The sequence below is a fragment of the Jaminaea rosea genome, assembly GCF_003144245.1.
Source record: "Jaminaea rosea strain MCA 5214 unplaced genomic scaffold BDZ90scaffold_12, whole genome shotgun sequence".
NCBI classification, from domain to species: Eukaryota; Fungi; Basidiomycota; class Exobasidiomycetes; order Microstromatales; genus Jaminaea; species Jaminaea rosea.
Window position 1 is genome coordinate 315,363 of NW_020289986.1, and position 20,129 is coordinate 335,491.

The following is a 20,129-nucleotide window of genomic DNA, read 5'->3' on the forward strand; positions in this document are numbered from 1 at the left end:
AGAGCGGAGGTGGCTCGATCCTGCTGGCCATTGCTGCGTGGCGGCTCTGTTACTCGAGACGTGGCCATGTAGTTGGAGAGAAAGGCCGGAGGTGCGTGACAGGGGAAGGAAGGAAAAAGGGAAGGGAAGACGCGAAGCGAGACCAGACAAACGCGGGGAAATGAGTCGAGCTTCGCCCTCACGCTCTCACGCACGGGCCCTCACAATTGAGAGTGCTATCATGAAGCGAGCTGAAGATGTACAAGGTGATGCGCCCTTTCGTCTCGACGCTCAGCCAAGCATGGCCACCGGTGCGGTATTACTGGCCCCTGCCCTCCCAGTCTGCGAGTCAGGACCGGCGGGTCCACCCTGTCCCCCTCCCACCCATCGCATACCTCGACTGAGAGTCCCACCAAAACTGACTCCAGTCTTCTTCTTTCCAGCCTTCGCCTTGTCATCATCCGTGGATCGCTGACCCTCAGCTCCTCCCGCTGCGGCCGCCTCCGCATCAGTCTGTCCGCTCCCTATCCTAAGCAGCTTAACAGTCGGTCGCTCAAAGATCTGCATGATCCCGTTAGAGTAGAAGAGCAACATGTTGCTCGGCCTGAATCGGATCCCAAGCAAGGACGTGAGCTGAGATGCCTGGTAAGTGCTGATGGGGTTGAGTTGCGCGACTTGCTGCCTAGGCGGGGCAGGGTGGTAGATCGAGTCGGGCATATCATCCTCCCCGAGAGGGGCGGCACCGGCGGGAGAGTCGTGTCCTCTACTACTGCGACCATGTCGATGAAGCGGGGCTCCGTGCGGACTTGCGTGATGCCCGCCCGTGGCTGAACCTGGCCTGCCTCTTCCCGCTGAGCCGGCCGTCCCCTTTGGCCTGGCAAGGCTCGCCCCCGAAAAGTCCCAAAGCAACACCTTGCCGTCCTCACCTACGCTCCCGAACCGATACGTCCTGTCCCCCTCACGCCACCTGTACGGATCAAACGCCACATCCCTCACCCAAGATGAGTGGCCCACGCATCGAGCAACGAGACGAGACTCGCTCCCGCCTCCCGCAGCCGCCGCGCCAGAATCGCGAGGATGGTAGATACTGACCAAATCGTCGCAGCTCGTAGCGAGCAGGAAGCGACCATCCGGGCTCCATGCAAGGGAGAGGAAGGGCCCGAAGTAGCTGGCGTGGCAAGCGATCAGCTTCTCAGTTGTCAAGTCGATGATCCTCAGAAGCCCATCCTCGCCAGCTACAGCTATGCACCCTAAATCGGGCGAGATGGCAAAGTCGTTTAGACGGGAGGAGGCGGAGATGCGCCAGTGGGTGAGAGGATTCTTGGTCCATGTCGATGCGGAGGTTGAGGTGGACGTAGGCGCCTCAAAGGTGGTGGAGCCAGACAAGGAGGATGGCTCATCCCCGCTTCCCGTTACGGAGACAGAGGGAACTGCGTTAGGGCCCGCGCCAGATTGCGAGATAGAGGCCTCTCTGCGTCTCTGTGACCCGAGGCCGCGGCTGAGCAGGCTTGACCCTGTAGTCGAGGGCGGCTCGTCCCCGCCGCCCGGGTGAGTCGTGGAGCCAGGCGTACTCATCCCGCTCAGACCCGGCATAGCGTTGCGTTCGTTGTTTGGTGAAGCGATCCCGCCAGCTGATGTCGCGAGGACGGTAGCATTGTCCGCTCCCGGCCGACTGACAAGGATGCTCCGCTTCGGGTCCCAGGCATTAGCCGGCAGGCTGAGCGAGGGCAAGGTACTCTTGCGCGCGGGTGTAGACGAGGTCGGCGTGTCTGGCGGGCCATCAAGGACCTCCATCATCTCGCTCGAGCCACGCGCTCCCGCACCTGCTGCTGCTGCTGCTGCTGCCTGTACCTCCGTTTCCTCCTCAATGCCTCCTGCCCCCTCCCTCAGCCGCTGGACTGCCTCCCTCTGCCTCCTATTCGGCTTCACGCTCCAACTGCGAGGACTCCACCCCTTGTGCACCTCACAATCCTCCCTCTCCCTGTCCCAGACGATCATGGTCCCATCCGCATGCGCCGACACGAATAGACCCTGATGGGTCGCGCTTGGCAGCCAGCGAATCTTGGTCACGCCCGAGTCGGTCACTAGCCCTCCCTTGTTGAATCGGGAGTAGCGCAGCCCGAGGGCATCTAACCACAGAATATCACCGGTGGGGAAACCGATGATGACGTCCAAAACGGAGGGGGAGCGGGTGAGTTGGTTGACATCGTGCGCCGAGGGTGGGGATGCGAAGAGGAATCGCCCGAGGGGCTCACGTTTCCCTGTTGCGTCTGCGAGCCACAAGAGCGTGCGGCCGCGTTGCGTGAAGACCATGGGCTCGCTACCTTCTCCAGCGGCCTTCTCCAGCTGAGTCAGGACGTCCTTGAGATCAGGGTGAATCTGTGTCTTGACGACGAAGGACGAATTGGACTGACGGACGGCATTCTTTGGCTTAGGCGGATTCTTGGGGGGCTTGTACAACGAAGCCGGGCCAGTCTCTGATCGAACGGAGAGCATGGAAAGCTGGCGATCCAGATCGAGTGTCCCTCCGCCTTGACCATTGGAAGTAGGAAGAAATCCGTACGATGCGAGCGAGGACATGCCGAGGATGCCGCCTTGACCTCCGGTCGTCGTGGCCGGAGGTGCGTCTATGCCTTGCGAGACGAGGGCTCCCTCAATCACAGGGTCCGGGATATTGTGACGCAGGCCTGTACCTTTACTCTGTAAATGACGACCATTCGTACTGCTGCCCCCCGATGAGGAGGCAGTAGCTGCTGTGCTCCCCTCTGCAGACTCGTTCTGCCCTCCTTTACGCTTCGACGAGGAGGCGGCGCCGGTCTCGGGGTTCAGAGCAGTCGTACCGGGCCAAGGCACGCTGCATGTACTCATGCTAGCTTCTATGGTCGGTCCGACTTCTTTGCGCCACGAGAGAGGCAAGTGGCTAACTGGCATCGGTGGAGGGCCGGCAGAAGCGGCTACACTGTCAGGGTTGTTGGTCTGATTGGACGGGGATGGTGATAGCGAGGAGACGGCAGCTGGTATCGTCGCGCCTGGCCCGAGGAGCATGGATGTACCCCCAAGTGGTGAGGGCGAGGCTGCTGTGCTGTTGCTATTGTTGTTGGCGTTGGACTCTGCCGTTGAGTTGAGGGCATGACCGCTCAATGGCAGCTCGCCGAAGGAGGCTGCGAGTGACGTCTGGGTAAATGCGCCCTCTGGAGCTGAGAACGATGGCACAGATGGAGCCGTAGACGTCGAAGAGGCTGCAGCTGCAGCTGCCATCGTGGGCACAAGTTCGAAGTGTGTGGTAGTAGGGAGCAAAGGGAGGGACAGAGGTTAGACTCAGGCGCCGCTCCTTGGTCCGCCGTACCTCGCCGACGAAGGCCGCCGCCATCGAGACGCGAATCCAAATGGCCCGAGCGTCTCGCCAGGTCGATTGGACTGAACGGCGGCAAGATCGAATGGATTAGAATGGCAGCAGCACGAGGATCATCAGAGAGACAGTCCAGCTGCTATAGGGGTGATCTTTGTCAGTCAGAGGAAAATAGCCTCGAGAACAGTCCAACACCACCCTCGCCACCTGGCGTTGCCCCAGCCAACCGTCCCCACTCATCCCTTCCCTGACTTCTGCCTCCCTTCCCCTCCTCCCGAACAGCCAAGCCCGCCTCAATCGCCCCAACCACAAAAGCCAGATCAGTCCTCGCTCGTCTGCATCTCTCCAGATCGATCTGCAGCGTACAGTCTGAAAACACAAAGTGAGCCAGTTCCAAGTACGCCTTGCTCGCCGAACGCGAGGGCGGGTTGTAGAGCAGTCGGAGTACTCGATGCGTGAAGGCGAGAGTCTCGTGTCGGAGGAGATAGACTTGCCCCTGCGGCCCTCCGAGGGAGAGATTCGTATGCGTCAGGTCTTGGGGGGTGAGGCGGGTCGAGAAGGGGGAAAAGCATCGGCTTGAGGGAGCGGCCGGAGCGGGTGAGGTGGGACAGGGCTCCACCAACGAGAGAGCAGGAGGACTACGATGAAGCGCTTGTGGCCCATCCTGCCAGTCTTCTCTCGTACGCTCATCGACCTCTCGATCCTGAAGCGCATCGCTGTGGATAGCCCAGCGATTCATCACTTTTCCACTACTCTTGCCAGCCTTACTCCTAATTGCAGTGGGCTCAGCAGTCCACTCCGATTTGTGTCCCTCCTCATCGATGATCTCGATCGGTGCCTCGTATAGCCCAGAACAGGTGGTGCAAGACGGACGCAGGCATCGCGTCGTAAATAGGACGCGACCTAGGCGCCTTTGCTCGGATGAGCAGGAGGAGGGAGAAGAGGAGCTGGTCGTACGGTGCGTCGAAGTGGAGGAGGAGCCACGCCTGCTGCCAAGGCTGGTGCCATTGATCATACCATTCGACATAGGGGGGCTGTTCGTACTTGCCTTTCCTGAAGCAGGATTAGTGCCGTTCCTAGCGTCTCTTGGCAGCAGGCCCATGTGAGCCAGGGCCTCGCTCACGAAGTCGTCATCCTCTGCCGTAGCCTCGTTGCACTTGCCGTCGAGAATTTCGCGATAGCATACCAGGCTCGCCATATCTCCCACCCGACGATCAGAAGGGGCGAGCTGTCCGCGGGGCCCATTATACCCTGGATAGTCTGAACAAGCGAGGGAGCGTCAGGTCAAGCTTTTCGCCGTCAGATATACGCAAGCGTACGCACTCAAGGGCCACTCCATCTTGAGTGACAAAATTTCTGGCCTCTCCTGCGGAGACACGGCTGATGTGCTGTACTTTCTACTTCTTTCGGCCCGACCCTTGCTAGGCAAGCGATCCTTCAGGGCAGTCAGAAGGGAAGGGCGCCTCTTTCGCCCCCTTGAGAGTACGCTTGGTGTGGACGTGGGTAGAGAATCGGAGAAGGGGATGCTGTCATCCTCATCAATGACCTCAATGACCTCAGCTTCGTCGTCTTCATCGATAGCATGGTGATCGACACGGCCTGAGGGCTCTGCTCGTGTGGCTGGTAGGAGCATGACTGACTGACCGCTGCAGCTACCATTTCTGAGCCTTGTTGTGTTGGCCTGCGCATTGGAATGGGCAAAGGAAAATGTGACCCTCGCGGCACTTCTTTTGTGAGAGATCGATGTCGAGGATCCACACCCGCTTCCTCCAGCATCGAGGGAGCTAGTCGTGGCCGTAGAGACCTGCCCGACGGACGTGGAGGAGCGATTGAGAGATTGATCCTGCGTAGGATCGGAGTTGTAGGTGCTTGATACTGAGAGGAGGGAGGAGAGGGGTGGCTGAGAGAGGCAGGAGGCAATTGAGGCGCATCGCCAGAGAGGGCTCTCTTGTGTCTGTCCGAATGGGAGTGCGAGATCGAGGTCCTAGCCCGGCTGCTGGGCGTGCTTGAGCGGCGTGCAAAGTCCGATGGCGTGAGCAACGTCTCCATGCTGCCTGTCGAGTCCTCGTTGTCGCAAGGATCGTAAGCTGCAATAGAATGGTCAGAGAAAAGGTTGCACAAAGAGGATGAGGAACGATGTTGAGGCAGGGCACGATGGCGATCCAGCCACTGCTGTTGATGATCGTGACGCCGATGATAGCGCTGATGGCAGCTATGCTGGATCAGCATCCGTTCGATTGGGTCCTCCTCATCTTTCCAGCTTACATTGGCCTTGCCCGCACGCAAAGTGCTCAATGATCGATGGTGGCTCAACGTCGTGGGAAACAGGAATGGAGGGTCTATGCACTGCCTATCTCGCTGTTGCTCTTGATGTTGTTGATGATGGGCGGAAGCGAGCAGTGGAGAATGGTCGACCGGTCCTTCTGAAGTGGTGATCGATGGGAAGGCGAGGGCACAGGGCCGCACTGCGGAGCTAGGCAGATGGAATGAGGGGTAGGGCTGAGAAGGAGTGGTCATTGTCGGTGAGGATCTGCAATGGCAAGGGACAGGAAGAGTGGCAGACAATGAATGAGCCGACGACATGATTCGACCATCAGCGCGCCTCTTCATGAGTCACTGGGAGCGAAGGCGTCATCTCCTCCCTTGCTGCCATCGCCCCGAATCGACCTCAACAATCAAGCCTCAATGAATCATTGCCCTGTGTGAGCGGCTGCTGTCCAGCACTGAAAATGTCACTATTCATGACTGGCAGACGAAGTGGGCTGTCCATCAACCCGCGATTGGATTTCATCCTTTGTTTCCGCCGTAGCTGACCGCCTAAGACTGCGCTTGCTGCTGCGACGGCGGGGGCAGAGGCTGGAGAACGCCTGCCTTCTCCAAGACCTGCTCGAGTTCGCCTGATTGGTGCACTAATGGCGCGGGGTGCAAGAGGATGAGCGGACTGACCCTGCCCATACGCCGTGTTCAATCTGCACTCACTTGACAGCATAATATCACATCCACCCACGAATTCTCCGTTCACATACACCTGCGGGATGGTCGGCCAGCTGCTGTACTCCTTGATCCCCTCCCTGAGCTCCGGGTCATCAAGGCAGTTGTACGTCTTCAAGCTGTCGGGCTTGACGCCCTGAACCTCCATGATCTGGCAGACGGCGCGGCTGAATCCGCACATGGGAAGGTCGGGAGTGCCCTTCATGAAGATGACGAGGGGATTGGCAGACACAGCCGCGTCAATCTTCTTGCGGGCGTCTGTTGAGAGGGCGAGACGGAGGGCTGAGGAGTGGAAGTGGGACGTGGTTGCGGGCGTGGCCAATGAGGTGACCGAAGGTCGTGTGGCGAGGCGCTGCGAGCGGTCGAGAAGAGGTGTCAGTGTATGCTATTTGCCTTGATCAGCGACAGTGCGTCTCACCAGCGACGCTGTTGCTTGTCTGAAGAAAGCCATGACTGTGGATTGAGCTGTTGGTAGTCAAGGTCAAGGAGGGTGAACGTTGACAATTGCTAAGCTTCCTCCAGAGCCGGCTGCCGCGAGTCAAGGCCGAGGGCGGAGCGGAGTTGGGAAATCCAAGTCAGGACCACGCGAGACAAGACGGAACCAGCATCGAGAAGAGCGGACGAGGGAGCGTCGGATGGCAGCTGCTCCTCAGCATCGTACGACTCGTCGTTCATCCAAACCATCCTCTGCGGCCATGTCCCTCGCCTCCCCCTTCGAGGTGGCGCGATCCACACACGAAGAAGCAGAGCGCTACGAGGCTGCTCTTGCTTCAATCCTCAACACCCTCCCATCATCTTCGACGGCTCCTCCTACCAGACAGAGCATTAAGAATGCGCACCTCGCCTCCCTCCTCGCAGACCGCATCGTCTCTCGCAATGACACGCTGCGTGGCTTTTATGCAGACGAGACGGGCGTCAAGAAGGAGGAGCTGACTGCGCTCGCTTCAGGCGTGCAAAACGCTGAGGCGTCATCATCATCATCATCCAGTATGGAATCGTCAATGTCCCTCTTCTACTCGCGACTCAACCACATCCGGCAGTACCATGAGAAATACCCAGCCGCACCACCAGAGACGCTCAATCTCGATCTTCCAGCAATGGAGGGTTTGATCGCTCCTTCTCAGTCTGGAGCAGCCGCTGGATTCACGACGGACGCAATCGACCGACTCTTCTCCGGTGAAGAGGGAGCAGGGAGATACATCGATGTGTACGAGCATCACTCGCGGTATATCAATCTCAAGGGGGTCAGGAGAGTCAACTATCTGACCTACCTGGATAAGATGCATGTACTGGCCGAGATTGAGGTCGACGTGAAACGACAAGACGGGTACCGCTCCTATCTAGCTGGGTTGCGCAGCTACCTTGTTGAGTTCCTCCGAAAAATAAGGCCACTCGACGATGTGGACGGGATGGTGGCAGATGCGGAGGGCGTATTCGCAGCCAAGTGGGATCAGGGAGAGGCGGAAGGGTGGTCAGACCAAGGGAATGCGTTCGCAACCTCCTCAGACCAGCCACAAGCTTCATCGTCGTCGGGCCCGCGGCCGCCAAATGCAGGCGCAGCAGAGGACGGCGGTGTGTGGTGCGACGCCTGTCAAAAGTCCTTTGCAAAGCAAACGGTCTTCGATGGTCATCTGAGCGGGAAGAAGCACAAGCAAGCTGTTGCGAGACGGCAGGGTACCAACGGCAGTGCCGCGAATGGCAACAAAGGCTCACAAGAAGGCAAGAAGGCCGCGGCGGCCCGTGATGCACTGCTAGCGAAGGCGAAGCAGCTCGCCCGCGACGAGGCAGTGATCGTCGCCCTCGCTGAGGGCCCGTTGGCAACGCATCGTGCCGATACTCGCTCCAACGTGGAGCGTCGCGCAGCTCTTACTGAGCGTGAGCGCCAGGCCGAAGCGGAGGAGATGGCTCGTCTGGCCGAGGGTGGCGGGGATGCGGAAGAGCGCGGCGGCGGCGCAGAAGGTGTTGATGGGGAAGGCTCTGACGATGATGGTGACGACAAGATCTACAATCCGAAGAAGCTTCCCCTCGGCTGGGACGGCCGACCCATTCCCGTGTGGCTGTACAAGTTGCACGGGCTGGGCGTGGAGTACAAGTGCGAGATCTGCTCTGACTTTGTCTACCAAGGACGCAAGAACTTTGACCGACACTTTCAGGAGTCTAGGCACGCATTTGGCATGCGCGCTCTCGGGTTGCCCAACACGAGGCATTTCTGGGGCGTCACGAAGATTGAGGACGCCGTGGAGTTGGCGGAGAAGTTGAAGAAGCAAGGCAAGGAGGGAGGGGAGGCGGCTCAAGGGCCCAGTGCGGTTGGTGGGGCGAGGGACGTGGAAGAGGTTGAAGACGAGAGTGGCAACACGTACTCGAGGAAGGATTATGAGCTGCTCAAGAGGCAGGGGTTGATTTGAGGCGGACAATGCCGTCCAGGCAGGCGAGCGAAGGAGACACGAAGCAATGAATGGATTATTCGATGTCACAGCACAAGATGGGCGAGCGCTCTGCAGCTCGACTCGTCCACGCATTCCTCCTCGGCCCTGCCTCGCTCTCCTTTAGTCCTTGACAGCCACCGAGCCGAGTGGCAGAGTAACGTACGAAGTGTGCCTCGACAACAGCGAGCCCGCCGCGAGATAGAAGGCGTTGAAGCCCGTAATGATACCCAGAGCTCCGCCAGCCGTCTCAAAGGGCTTGTGTCCGGTGTAGTAGTCTGCGGTCGCGCCGCGCGGGGGGATGAGGGTCAGCTCAGTCTTACAACTCCCCGCTCCTCGCTCCCACTCACAAGCCCCCAACATCGCAAAGGTTAGGTCGAGGAAGAAGAGCAGCGAGATCAGTGTGATCGAAGACCTAGCACTGCCAAACAGCAAGACGGTAGTGATGCCGAACCAGATCCAGAGGTAGAGGCCAATAGCACTCTCTGCCTCGCTGGCTGCCACGCCTGTCATCGAGTAGACGCCAGGGACACCGTCGTACATGCCCATCTCGCCGAAGAAGGGGATGAATATCATAGAGAAGCCCCACCAAAAGCATCCGCTGTGGCGTAGGAGGTCAGGGGAATGTGAGTGGGGCCTTGGAGTGAAAGTGGGGGTGGGCAGACAGGACTTACAAGGCGACAAAGACCGTGGCACCAAAGGTGTTACCACTCGCAAACTCCCAGAGGCCAGCGAGGTATTGAGTACCACCGCCGCTGGGAATGATGAAGAGTAGCGCAAGGTCAGTGTCCTGCTAATCCCCGTCATGCCTCGCTGTGCTCACTATGCTAGCGCGTAAGTCACAATCTGATTTGGTACCGTAATGCCCCTGACGCCCACATTGTAGAGACTCAGCAGCAGTGTTGTCGTGGCGAAAGCCATCACACCAAGGGGCAGCGGATTGGCAATACGCCTCGGGGCGGTCCCGATAGCGAGGAGCTCATCATTGATCGCATGCCCGCCAGGCGTGACGGCTTGGTGCAGACCGGCACCACCCTTGTACTGCCCATTACCGTTCTGGGAAGCGTTGTACTTGTGATACTCCTTGTCTTGCCCGTTGAGCGTGGAGTTGCCATTGCCGTTCAGGTTGCCGGGGAGGGCAGCGTGAGCGCCATGATTGACATCGTGGTGGCCTGCGCCTGCTTCGAGGTTGGAGGCGTCCGCTGCTTGGTATGACCCAGCTATGTTTGACATCTTGATGCAGAGGGTTGGTGGTGATAGGTAGAACAGAGAGGAGGAAGAGGAGGAGGATAGACGAGAAGGGGAGACAACGTCGAGATCGGAACAGATGTCGAGCGCAGACGCACACCTCCGCAACTCGTACGATGCGATGGCCGAAGTATACGCTCGACTCAATGCAGCGCCGCTCCTGCCCCGCAAGCTACGTACGTACGCGGCGCTCTGTTCACCTGCCCATGACGGCAGCCTGCGAAGCGCTTCTTACTCTCATCTGCTGTCGTTCGCATCCCCGGCTCGATCTTCATCTCCGTGGGTGAGACGAGAAGCGGGACCAGAGGAAGAGGACAGGAATGGCAAATCATTGCTTTAGCCCGCGATCAAGCGCCGTGCTTCACTCGAGTCCCCGCTGCACCCTTCTCCCTTCGCTTGACGTGAGCGCGTCCTCGTCTTCCGTAAAGTGCGGGGTTTGAGCCACTCTGACAGAGGTCGAGTGCGGGGGAGACGTCGCGAGGTGGAGGAGGATGCGGGTCCAACTTCGGCTGGGTGCAGCGGATATGGCCAACGGCAACCACGGACGCGGGATGGCATGGCGGTCGGATCACTTGCAGGCGCACGACAGCTCTCAGACTTACAGAGACGAACGGGGGCCCAAATGCCGTTGTTTGGTCTTTGCGAGACAAGAGCGCTGCGCTCGTCAGTCGTCATCATTGCGGGGTCGCCTTCGAGGGATGAGATGCCTTCGTGGGGCAACGAGGAGGGAAGACGAACATTGCAATCTTGGAGGCGAGATGCGGACCCCATCAGGCCATGTCAGTCTGACCCGCGCAGGAGGACGCCCAGGTGTATGCGGTCGAGCTTGCCTGCCTGTCTCTCATCCCCACACTTGTCGAAGACCTCATCCACTCTGGCGACCCCGCCCAGCGTTCGATCCCAGCCTCTTCTCTCACCTTCATTCTCATCATCTCTCTCCTCTCCCCTTTCTAGGTCCCTACCTTCTCGCCAGTAACCAGGATGTCAACAGATAAGTCAGGCCCTCAATCGCTCACGCTGCGCCAGCAGCTGGGCTTCGAGGCTGATCCTAATAAGCTGGAGCACACCGTCTCCTCCTCGGGCGCTCCCGTCACCAAGATGGAGAGCAGCCAGCCTGGATTCCCCGTCTACCATCGCCGCATCGCAAAGTGAGTGCGGGCGAGAGATTCGCCAGCGCAGCCTCGCTCCGGCTCACTGACCACCGCTCCTGCTCCTGATCCCTCAAACTCGCGCAGCCCCGTACCTTTAACCTTCATCTGCATCGGTGCCTTCTTCATCCTCTACGGCGCCCTCCTGACCGAGGTCCGTGGGCTTCGCAACTGGCAAATCATCCTCAACATTGGTCTCCCGCTCTGCGGCCCAGGTCTCATGGCAGCGTCAATGTTCTCCTTTGCGGAGGGATCTACTTTCCTCGCCACCTTCGCAGGATCTCTCTCGGGTATCCTGAGCGGGTACAGCTTGACATTCCTCCCTTGGACTGGGATTGCAGCCACGTACATCGAGACGGCCCAAATGATGAACGAGCCCATATCGGCTGGGCTGGATCAGCTGCAGCAGGCGCAGGGAATGCTCTTCCTCATCGCTATGATCCCCATCTTTGTCCTCCTGGTTGGGTCTGTTCGCACCTCCATCCCGATCTCGGCAACCACCCTCTTTATGGTGCTGGCTTTCATTCTGCAGGGCGCTAACCTGCTCCAGGGAGGCGAGAAGGCCATTCAGTATGCCGCGGGAGCCTTCTTCTGGATCGCGGGGATTATCTGCTGGTACATCAGCTTGTCGGTGTTGCTTCAGGAGGAGAAGATCGGGATTCTCCCCGTTTTCCCATTGCCTAGGGTTGCCTAGGTGTGCGCTCACGTAGGCAAGAAGAAGTGCTGCTGGGCCCCAGGGTCGCGTCAGGCGAGGGAGGAATTACCATTCTCTATTAATTGCACGAGTTTGTGACATAATATCGCCCGCCTGGGTATTACAGCGCCGCCTTCTGGCCCTCCATCTCCTCCTGTCCATGCACCTTGACCACACTAGTCTCTCCAATACCCAAGCACCCTACCTCACCTTCCCCCAGTCCTGCCTTCCTGCCCTCCTCCACGAACCAGTTCGCAGGCTCATTGACCTCCTCGCTCGTCAACCTGAAAGTACTATGATGAATGCCCACACTCCTCCTCGCCCCAATCTCCTTGTGCACCTGAACCGACTCGCGAGGATTCATGTGCAGCTCGCTGAACATGCTGCGTGGCTGATAGGCACCGCAGGCTATCAGTGCTAGGTCGAATGGGCCGAGCAGCTGGCCAATTTCGCGAAAAGCGGGGCAGTGTGGCAGAGAGGACTCGTCGCCGCTACCATCGGTCGGGAAGCCGCGAGGGAGGGAACGATACCCTGAGTCGCCAGAGAACCAGATACGAGCGCTGGGATGCCGTGACGCAGACGTGTCGCTTGGTAGGACATGCATAGCCCATGAAGCCCACAGCGTCTGGTTGCGATCATTGATCGACCTCCCGCTGAAATGCTGTGCAGGTGTGCAAGTGAACTTGACGCCTGCCCGACCTTCACCTGCAGCCACGATGGTCTCCTCCCACCAATCCAATTCGACGACCTTTTCGCTCGGCAGCTCCTTGCAATGTTGCTCAAACCATTTCTTCAGCCCCAAAGGCACGAGCCAAAGGGGCTGCTCTCTCCCATTTGGCCGAGAAAGTAGCGCCTTGATTGTTCCATAGTCCATATGATCATAATGGTTGTGCGAGAGGACCACAACGTGTGGCCAAGCACGATCGTCCTGCGCCATAGCCTCGACGCTCGTGCAAGGCTCAGTGTAGCGTGCGGGGCCCATGAACTGCACAGGCGAGCAACGATGCGAGAGTACCGGGTCGGTAAGGATGTTCAGGGTCGTCTTTGCCGAGTCGTGTAAGGGAAGTTGAAGGTGGCAGCTCGCATGACCAAGCCAGGTGAGCCGCACTCGCTCATCCTCCTCACGTCCGCCGTCTTCGAGCCACTTTGCCTCCCGTACTACAGGCATCCCTTCCCCTTTCTTTGGGAGAGGTGGCTCCTGCCACTCGTCTCGCGCGTCGTAGTAGCGTGTACGGAGGAAGCTCCATAGCCCTGTGATGCGTGGGTTTGAGGAGGGCCAGGGAGATTTGAAGCCGCGAGGCTCTAGGCGCTGCCAGTGTGGTGGGCGGGCATTGGGGCCGGTAGGACGATAGAAGGCCGGCGGGGTGAGAGGTTGGGCGGGTGATTGGAAGGTCAGCCTGGGATCGTGGCGCGAAGAGGAGGCTGCCGAGGCGGTCGTCATGATGCTTCGTCGAATTGAGGTCGCAGAAAGATTGGCGACTCGGCGCAGCGAGGGACAGACCATTCGATGGCGGCGCGACTTTGGTGCAGGGAGCCGTCTTCTTGGCTGTCGAACGCCTTGCAGCTCTTGAGTGACAGCGGGGAGCGCTCAAGGAGGAGATGCAATGGTAAGCTGAGCTGAGCTCATTGTGAAGAGCGGCAATGTGAAGCCGCAACGAAGCTCGACATCGAGGGCTCAGTCCGCCTGCAGCGGAAACACCGTCAAGGGTTGTGGAGGCGGCAGGCAGGCAGGATTGATTCCTCATCATCCACAATGTACCAGATCGCTGGTGCTTCAGGTAATCTGGTACAGCGTGGCACAATAGGAGGGCTAGGCTACGGTACATGTCTATCAGGATCATCCGTCCACCGCTCACTTCTTCGTACCCGCAGGCACCGGGCTACCCGCCCCCGCTCCTCCCCCACTCTTCCAATCCGCTCCTCCTCCCCCAGGCTGGAACTTGGGCTTGGGCAAAGACGACGAAGGCGAGCCAGCTTGTGCGCCACTTGGCGCCCCCATCGCAGGCGTGCTTGTCCCGGACGGTGAGCCTGCGCTAATGAATGGCGAAGGTGATCCAGCAGCGCCGCTCTTGCCTCCCCGCGATGAGGTTGATCCTCCCCTTCCTCCTCGTGAAGACGTCGAGCCTCCTCTGCCTCCTCTCGTCGCCGTTGATGTTGCCGCGTTTGCCGCGCCCAGGACAGCCGCCTCAGCTTTGCTCAAAGTTGCAATAGGAGGACCGACCGGAGTTGAATGTCTAGACGCACCAGGCGATCCAGCATTACCTCCGGCCATGAGGCTGGGCGTGCCGGTACCCGCAGCCGTCTGACCTGTTCCTCCCCCAATAGCAGCCCCGCCCGAAGCAGCAGCCGTCGTTGCCATCTGTTCCCTTTCTGCATCGCCCTGCGGATCGAACCCATCATCCTCCCCACCCCACCACGCACTACCCACGCTGACAACCCTTCCCGCCAGATTGACCCACTGTCTCTCTCCCTTCACCCACTTGCGGGTCCTCTTGCCCACCTCAGTCCGATTTAGCGTAGCAGGGTACGCGGGAGGGAACACGTTCACTATCTTGACTGGCGGCTTGACCGGCGGACCAAAGGCCATAGCGGCTGCGACGGCTACGGGAGCACGACCAGAGGGGAGAATCGATTTCCCAGCCAAGGCAGCGGCGGCCGTGTGGGAGAGCTCGCCTTTCTTTGCACGTTGACCAGGGGCAGCAAAGACAAGTGGGGTGCCGCCGCTTGTCGTGGCTGGGAGCCCCGAGGCGGAGGAGGCTGGAGGACGACCGCCCATTGCGGAATATGAGGAGGAAGAACCTTGACCGCTTCCTGCGCGGAGGAGGGCCGTCGAGGGCTCCGGTGAGCCTGACATGGCAGAGAAAGGGGAGCCTCGACGGGAATCATCGAAGCTGGTCGGTGTTCCTAGAGGCGGGTCAGCAAGGGAAGAGGACGGAAATCGTGAGCATGTACGGGCCCAGAGTGTGTCGTGCAAAAGGAGAGCGGGTGGACTGACCTTCTGCAATGGGCGTAGCATCTGGCAAGGTGTACTTTGGCTTATCTCCCCTGCGATGGCAATGATGAAAACAGCTTCATCAGCGAATGCCGCTCGACACCGACTGGTCCTTGCACTCACATCTTCAGTCCCTTCCTCCAGCCTCTCCCAGGGCCAGACGCTCCCCTCGCTTTGGCTCCCACCCGCCTCTTTGCAGCGGGCAATGCATCGATCTCCTCTGCCGTCATCTTCTCCAGCTCTGCCAGTCTCGCGGAACGCTTCTGCCTTTGGAGCTTGGTGAGTCCGGCAGGGGATTCGTGATCACCTGCAGACGACGACAAGGCTGCGCGACCAGCGGCGGTTGAGGAGGACGGGGTGCCACGACCAGCTTCGGAAGCTTCGTCGCCATCGCCGGCTGCGGACGAGGTAGAGGCAAGCTCGTCTTCTGATTCGTCGGCCACTGTGCACGCGGGGGGCGAGGATGAGAGGGTGGCGATGTCAGTACGAAGGTGTGATGGGATGAGCAGCTCCATTGCCCTCACTCACTTGATGAAGCCGCCATGCTCACGTCCCCTTCGCCGCCCGAAGCGGCCTGTGAAGCTCTTTGCGTGATGCCTGCTGGCTGTATGCTACTCGAAGAGGCTCGATCGTTATCTCTCATCGCTTGCGAAGTCAACGGTGTCGGTGCATCCAAGCCCTTTGCTGCTGTCGCTGCTGCCGTTGCTGCAGAAGGAGCTAAAGGCGCAGCTGCTGTTGGATTGGCTGAAGACGACGGAGGGCTGCTCGTGCTCCCAATGGATGCTGATCCAGCGCCGGGGGAGTCCTGTTCAGGGAGGCGGAGTTTGATCTTGAAACGGCTCATGGTTGACGAAGATCGCTCGATGGACGAGGAGTAGCGGTGATGCTGAGCCGCTGGGCGAAAGGGTACGACGATCGGTCGAATGCTAAGCTGAGAAAGGCGCGCCGACCGGCTCGTGAGGGAGCGCCTGACGATGATGGCTGATCTGTCGATGGAGACGCCTCGTCCTTCCGCCGCTCCTCGACGCCCAGCAACCTTGCCTCCGCACCGCGTTGTCTCACGGACGCGTACAAGATTTTGCTGCGACATCATGGCGCTTCATCACAAAACCCCTCGTCGGAGCGTGACATCAACTCGGCACCCGGTGGCTGGGTGGCAGCACAATGGTCACGCTTCACCTTGACTCGACAGCACAAATGGAGCTGAGGCGGTGCAAGAAGGCGCTTTGTCCTCGATGAGGCCCTCCCACTTGACTGGCACAAAGCAGCCTCTGGGCGCTCATCAAAGTAGCTTCAACGGCGGCTGCACCCCTCTTCCGGACTCGTCCCAGGTAGCCAGGCCGTCAGTCGGCCCTGATCAGCCCAGTGTATCGACGTGAGCTTGACGCGTCTTCGTAGCAACGACGGAAGTAGGAGTCAACGAGGCCGAGAGCTTTCCTTAGCAGCCAGGATACGGAGCATTTCTCTGTCATCTCCCTCTTCCCTGACCTATACATATCTGCTGAGGCTATTCGGTCGGCCCACGGGTCAGAGTCAGTCCCACAGCTACGCCATGTCGCAGCCCACCGCCCATACTGTGCGCCCCTCACCTTCTCTGTCGTCCTCTTCCGACGCTGAGCCTCCTGCTCTTCTGGCCCTCTGGGTCCTACTCAGCATCCTTGTGGCCTCGCTAGTGCTGTGGGCTGCGTGCTACCTGATCGTGCGGAAGTGGCATCGAGCTCGAGGCAGCCGCTCAGACGCGTCAGACCAAGCAGTAACAGGGCAGGCTCATCGTGCGCGAAGACTGGGAAGGAAGCGAAGCAGCCTGTCAGCGACTCAGCAGCCTACTATCCCGTTGCGGATCATGGTGAAAACGACGCATACCGTCGAGACTGAGCAGCGCCCACTGCCATCGACAAGATATTGTGGGAGAAACAATCAGCTTGACCCCAGCGCGAGCAGCAGCTTGGCAGCTCTGCCATCTTCAACCGCGCTACCATCGACTCCAGCATCTGAGCATGTGAGCACGCGTCCGAATGAGCTTGCTCCAGATCCTTGCCAATGGCCACTCCCTCCTCCTCCACCTCGGGCCTTGCGTCAAGTTCCATCGCTAGGCCAGGTCATCACCCCGGGACATAGCCGGGGTGACACCGCAAGCGTAGAGACCAGGCAGAGCAGATCACAGCGCACAGGCATAGCAGCGGGGACCGACTTTGCATCAAGACAAGTCTCCTGGTACGAAGCGACACGCAATATCGCATTGGTCGACCCGTCCATGTGGACGGTTGGGTCAGGACGGCTAGATGAGGAAGACGATGAGGCGGAGCGAGAGACCTCCCAAGGATAGACACAGGACGAAAGTTGAGTTTTGATCAGTGTTCGAGTATCATCAAATCGCTCGGTATCATGCTCTGTATTATGTTCGTATTATCCGCTCCGTCCCATCAATCGCTTTGCCCGCTCTTGCGATCTTTGATGTTGATGTCGTCCGGTGAATTCTTCTGAGGGTGGCCCGTGCTCAGATTTCGACTCAGGGGCTGCGCTTCCGCCTCGCCGCCCTCCGTAGATGTTTGTTTGCTCAATCGCGTTCCCACCTTTTCCTCCTACGCTGCATCTACTCACGCGACTCCCATCTACTGTTCAACTTCATTTACGTCGTCTCTTCTCTCTCTGCACTGACGGAGGAACAGTGGCAAGATGGCTACAGCGGCAGCTTCACCCAGCTCGGCCTCTGGTCCCACCTTCTGCGTGCGGTGCGGCGATCGAATTCCTGCTACTCGGGCGCGATGCTCGCGCTGCTTTGGTTTGGGGATGGCACCAAAGGTCAAGGCTAGCGTTGGAAGGAATGAAGGCACGAAAGCAAAGGACCCTTGGGTGTCAAGGTGAGTGTGGGCACCCGAGCAGGCCAGCAAGGTGACCTGACGTCCTTCCTCCTCATGCACAGGTATCTGGCTGGTATTGGCGCCGGTTCCCCCACAGAGGAAGATGGGCCTTCCTCCCCTCACACGGAAGACTCTCGCCCGCTGCGACCTTTTCCCACGTCTGGCAATGCACCCTCAGTCGGGCTAGGCATGCCCTCCTCCATCTCACGGGACCTGCGCACCTCCAAGCCCACTCCCCCGCCCGCCAACCTACAACGCCCGCAAATATCACAGCAGCGCAGCCTCTCTAGCGGCATCCACGTTCCGGCTCATCTCCCACACACGCCCGCCTCACCGGTCGTCCCCAACTCATCCGGTGGGCTAAGCAAAGTCGTTGGGTCCCTTGTTGAGCCTGCTGCAAGCCGGAACAAGTGGGCGTGCGGGCAGTGCGGCGAAGTCTTTGCGAGGGATTCGACAATCTACGTTCCGCCAGCAAGTGCTGTTCAGTGCGGCGCACAGGGTGGACAAGAGAGCTTCTTCTGCAAGGCGTGCTACACGGCCAAGTACTCACTTGGAGAATGCAGCGCCTGTTGCAAAGCCGTGCTCGGGTCAACCAAGGAGACGGGCGTCTACGTGAAAGGAGTAGGAGGATCCATCTTTCATGGCCATTGCTTCAGGTGCTTTGGCTGCGATGCTGGCGCAGGCGCCAAGCAGGGAGGCAAAGACGTCATGCTCGACCTGAACGGCAATCCAAGCTGTGAGGATTGCTTTGGCAAGATTCCGAAGGGGGCGAGGCCAAAGAGAAGCAGGGAGGAGACACCTGGCGCGACTGGTAGCAATGCGTCATCAGTCAGGGACAAACAGAAGGCTGCACATGAGAAGATGGATCCGACAATTGCGGAGATGGCGAATCGATTTGGGACCCCATTATCGGGTGGGCCGAGGAGCAGGAGTGCCAGTCCAGTCAAGAGCAACGACGACGACGTTGATAGCAAAGCCCAAAGGGAGATCAAGGCACAGGCAAGGCAGCGTGAGACACAGCCTGCGGTCAACGTCGACGACATGCAGTGCGCCTCATGCGGGAAGGGCGCTTTCGACGGCCCATCCTCCTCCTCCTCCTCCTCCTCTTCGCCTTGTGGCCAGCGTGAAGTCTCCCTCATCACTCTCCCCACCTCTCACCAGCTACACGCCGAATGCTTCACTTGCGCAGTCTGCCATCAGGTCATTGACGCAGCGAAGAGCTTTGTACGCATGCCCAGCACCACTCTTGAAGGCGAGCAAGACGACGGCAAGCTACCAGCATGGGCTCATCCATCATGTGCTCCCCCTCCAGCAAAGGTGGATTGGACCAGTCGATCCCGCTCGCCGGCTGTAGCAGGCGAATTGGGCGCACGTCTCCCTTCATCCACTAGCGTAAGCTCTCTCAGGCGCTCACATGCAACACAGCAGCTGCTGCCGAGGCCGAGCAGCTTGTCGTCCACTCCGGAGTCATCTCACGACGCCATCGTCGGCGCTGCAACTGCGCAGCGGAAAAGTCGCGAGCCGGTCGCCGTACATTCGTTCATTCATCGAACTGCGGCTCCGGCGGCAGCGACTACTCCTACGACGTCCGCGGAGAAGGTCGCCAGCCCATCCTCGCCCAACTTGGGTCGCACTCTCTCCCGTCGTCCTCCCTCGCCGCAACGCACCTCCCCTTCTCTTCGCCAGTTCAAGTCGTCAACAGGGGCAGCTCCTCCCACCCGTAGCACGCTCAATGTGCACCGCCCTGGTGGCGGGTCAGGTGGGGTCAACCCAGCACGAGGCTTCTTCGCTAGCGGTTCCAGCAGCGGGTCGCCCTCCTCGTCGTCCCCCTTCAGCAGGGCGCCAGGTTCCGCAATCTCGCCTCCTGCATCGCCATCACGCTCAGCGCTATCCTCCGGCACCCTTCCCACCACGGCCAACGCCGCTCCAGCGAGCAGGTACGGCGGCATGCTCACCTGCGCCGGGTGCTCAGGTCGTCTTACCTCACTCGAGTCCGTACCCGGACCGGCAGGGAGCGCGTGGCATCGCAAATGCTTGGTCTGCACCGCAGCCGTGCCTGCGGTGGTCAAGAGGTACTCCGTGTCAAGCAGCAGCGGGGCAGGCGTGTGCGGCAAACAGTTGGATAGCTTTGCGAAGGTTAGGGAGGATGGTGAGGTTAGGTGCGTGGGGTGCTTTAGAGAGGGGAGGTAGAGTGGGGTGATGGGTGTGAACTTCCTTGCGCATTGTGACTTTTCGACTCTGACTCTGTATCGCTCGCCATGACTTGCGTTTCCTGTACGACCCTTAGACCCCTGTCTCTGACCCTCCGATACTGAAGTGTCGTCGAGGCTCACTCTTTCTCATCCGTCGCACTTGCACCACTTCGAATACAATCGCGTCAACTCATGACTTTCCTACCTCGATCTGGCCATGACTTCTCGCCTTCGACTCTTGTACACCGTGTC

At 59.5% G+C, this 20,129-nt stretch overlaps 10 protein-coding genes across 10 annotated transcripts; 3 read left to right on the forward strand and 7 right to left on the reverse strand.

Moving 5' to 3' along the window:
* Positions 1 to 166: 166 nt before the first annotated feature.
* Positions 167 to 3,273, reverse strand: BDZ90DRAFT_233626 (WD40 repeat-like protein). The gene has a single exon (XM_025506697.1). It carries the CDS (start codon positions 3,235 to 3,237, stop codon positions 271 to 273), a length of 2,967 nt encoding a protein of 988 aa, XP_025360642.1. The 5' UTR covers positions 3,238 to 3,273; the 3' UTR covers positions 167 to 270.
* Positions 3,274 to 3,449: 176 nt separating this feature from the next.
* On the reverse strand, positions 3,450 to 4,939 carry BDZ90DRAFT_233627 (hypothetical protein; the record flags this gene model as incomplete). Its single annotated transcript, XM_025506698.1, has 1 exon — positions 3,450 to 4,939. A coding segment is annotated over exon 1 (1,037 nt), but the record flags the coding sequence as incomplete, so codon positions are not given.
* BDZ90DRAFT_56909 (hypothetical protein) lies at positions 4,644 to 5,700 on the reverse strand. The gene has a single exon (XM_025509685.1). The coding sequence runs from the start codon at positions 5,555 to 5,557 to the stop codon at positions 4,775 to 4,777; it is 783 nt and encodes a 260-aa protein (XP_025360644.1). The 5' UTR covers positions 5,558 to 5,700; the 3' UTR covers positions 4,644 to 4,774.
* A 127-nt stretch (positions 5,701 to 5,827) lies between these two features.
* BDZ90DRAFT_233629 (monothiol glutaredoxin) lies at positions 5,828 to 6,820 on the reverse strand. The gene is made up of 3 exons (XM_025506699.1): positions 6,738 to 6,820; positions 6,308 to 6,671; positions 5,828 to 6,237 (listed from the first exon to the last, which is right to left on the reverse strand). The coding sequence occupies exons 1-3, from the start codon at positions 6,768 to 6,770 to the stop codon at positions 6,146 to 6,148; spliced, it is 489 nt and encodes a 162-aa protein (XP_025360645.1). The 5' UTR covers positions 6,771 to 6,820; the 3' UTR covers positions 5,828 to 6,145.
* Positions 6,821 to 7,002: 182 nt separating this feature from the next.
* On the forward strand, positions 7,003 to 8,852 carry BDZ90DRAFT_233630 (hypothetical protein). The gene has a single exon (XM_025506700.1). It carries the CDS (start codon positions 7,015 to 7,017, stop codon positions 8,722 to 8,724), a length of 1,710 nt encoding a protein of 569 aa, XP_025360646.1. The 5' UTR covers positions 7,003 to 7,014; the 3' UTR covers positions 8,725 to 8,852.
* Positions 8,802 to 10,228, reverse strand: BDZ90DRAFT_56957 (hypothetical protein). Its single transcript, XM_025509686.1, has 4 exons — positions 9,566 to 10,228; positions 9,417 to 9,497; positions 9,093 to 9,343; positions 8,802 to 9,020 (listed from the first exon to the last, which is right to left on the reverse strand). The coding sequence occupies exons 1-4, from the start codon at positions 9,973 to 9,975 to the stop codon at positions 8,866 to 8,868; spliced, it is 897 nt and encodes a 298-aa protein (XP_025360647.1). The 5' UTR covers positions 9,976 to 10,228; the 3' UTR covers positions 8,802 to 8,865.
* Positions 10,229 to 10,527: 299 nt separating this feature from the next.
* On the forward strand, positions 10,528 to 11,910 carry BDZ90DRAFT_254705 (hypothetical protein). Its single transcript, XM_025507833.1, has 2 exons — positions 10,528 to 11,138; positions 11,226 to 11,910. The coding sequence occupies exons 1-2, from the start codon at positions 10,972 to 10,974 to the stop codon at positions 11,830 to 11,832; spliced, it is 774 nt and encodes a 257-aa protein (XP_025360648.1). The 5' UTR covers positions 10,528 to 10,971; the 3' UTR covers positions 11,833 to 11,910.
* Positions 11,896 to 13,466, reverse strand: BDZ90DRAFT_233632 (Metallo-hydrolase/oxidoreductase). Its single transcript, XM_025506701.1, has one exon. It carries the CDS (start codon positions 13,271 to 13,273, stop codon positions 11,954 to 11,956), a length of 1,320 nt encoding a protein of 439 aa, XP_025360649.1. The 5' UTR covers positions 13,274 to 13,466; the 3' UTR covers positions 11,896 to 11,953.
* An 81-nt stretch (positions 13,467 to 13,547) lies between these two features.
* BDZ90DRAFT_233633 (hypothetical protein) lies at positions 13,548 to 15,806 on the reverse strand. Its single transcript, XM_025506702.1, has 4 exons — positions 15,353 to 15,806; positions 14,948 to 15,266; positions 14,828 to 14,877; positions 13,548 to 14,736 (listed from the first exon to the last, which is right to left on the reverse strand). The coding sequence occupies exons 1-4, from the start codon at positions 15,666 to 15,668 to the stop codon at positions 13,685 to 13,687; spliced, it is 1,737 nt and encodes a 578-aa protein (XP_025360650.1). The 5' UTR covers positions 15,669 to 15,806; the 3' UTR covers positions 13,548 to 13,684.
* Positions 15,807 to 17,394: 1,588 nt separating this feature from the next.
* BDZ90DRAFT_233634 (hypothetical protein) lies at positions 17,395 to 20,068 on the forward strand. The gene is made up of 2 exons (XM_025506703.1): positions 17,395 to 17,685; positions 17,748 to 20,068. The coding sequence occupies exons 1-2, from the start codon at positions 17,501 to 17,503 to the stop codon at positions 19,873 to 19,875; spliced, it is 2,313 nt and encodes a 770-aa protein (XP_025360651.1). The 5' UTR covers positions 17,395 to 17,500; the 3' UTR covers positions 19,876 to 20,068.
* The last annotated feature ends 61 nt before the right edge of the window (positions 20,069 to 20,129 follow it).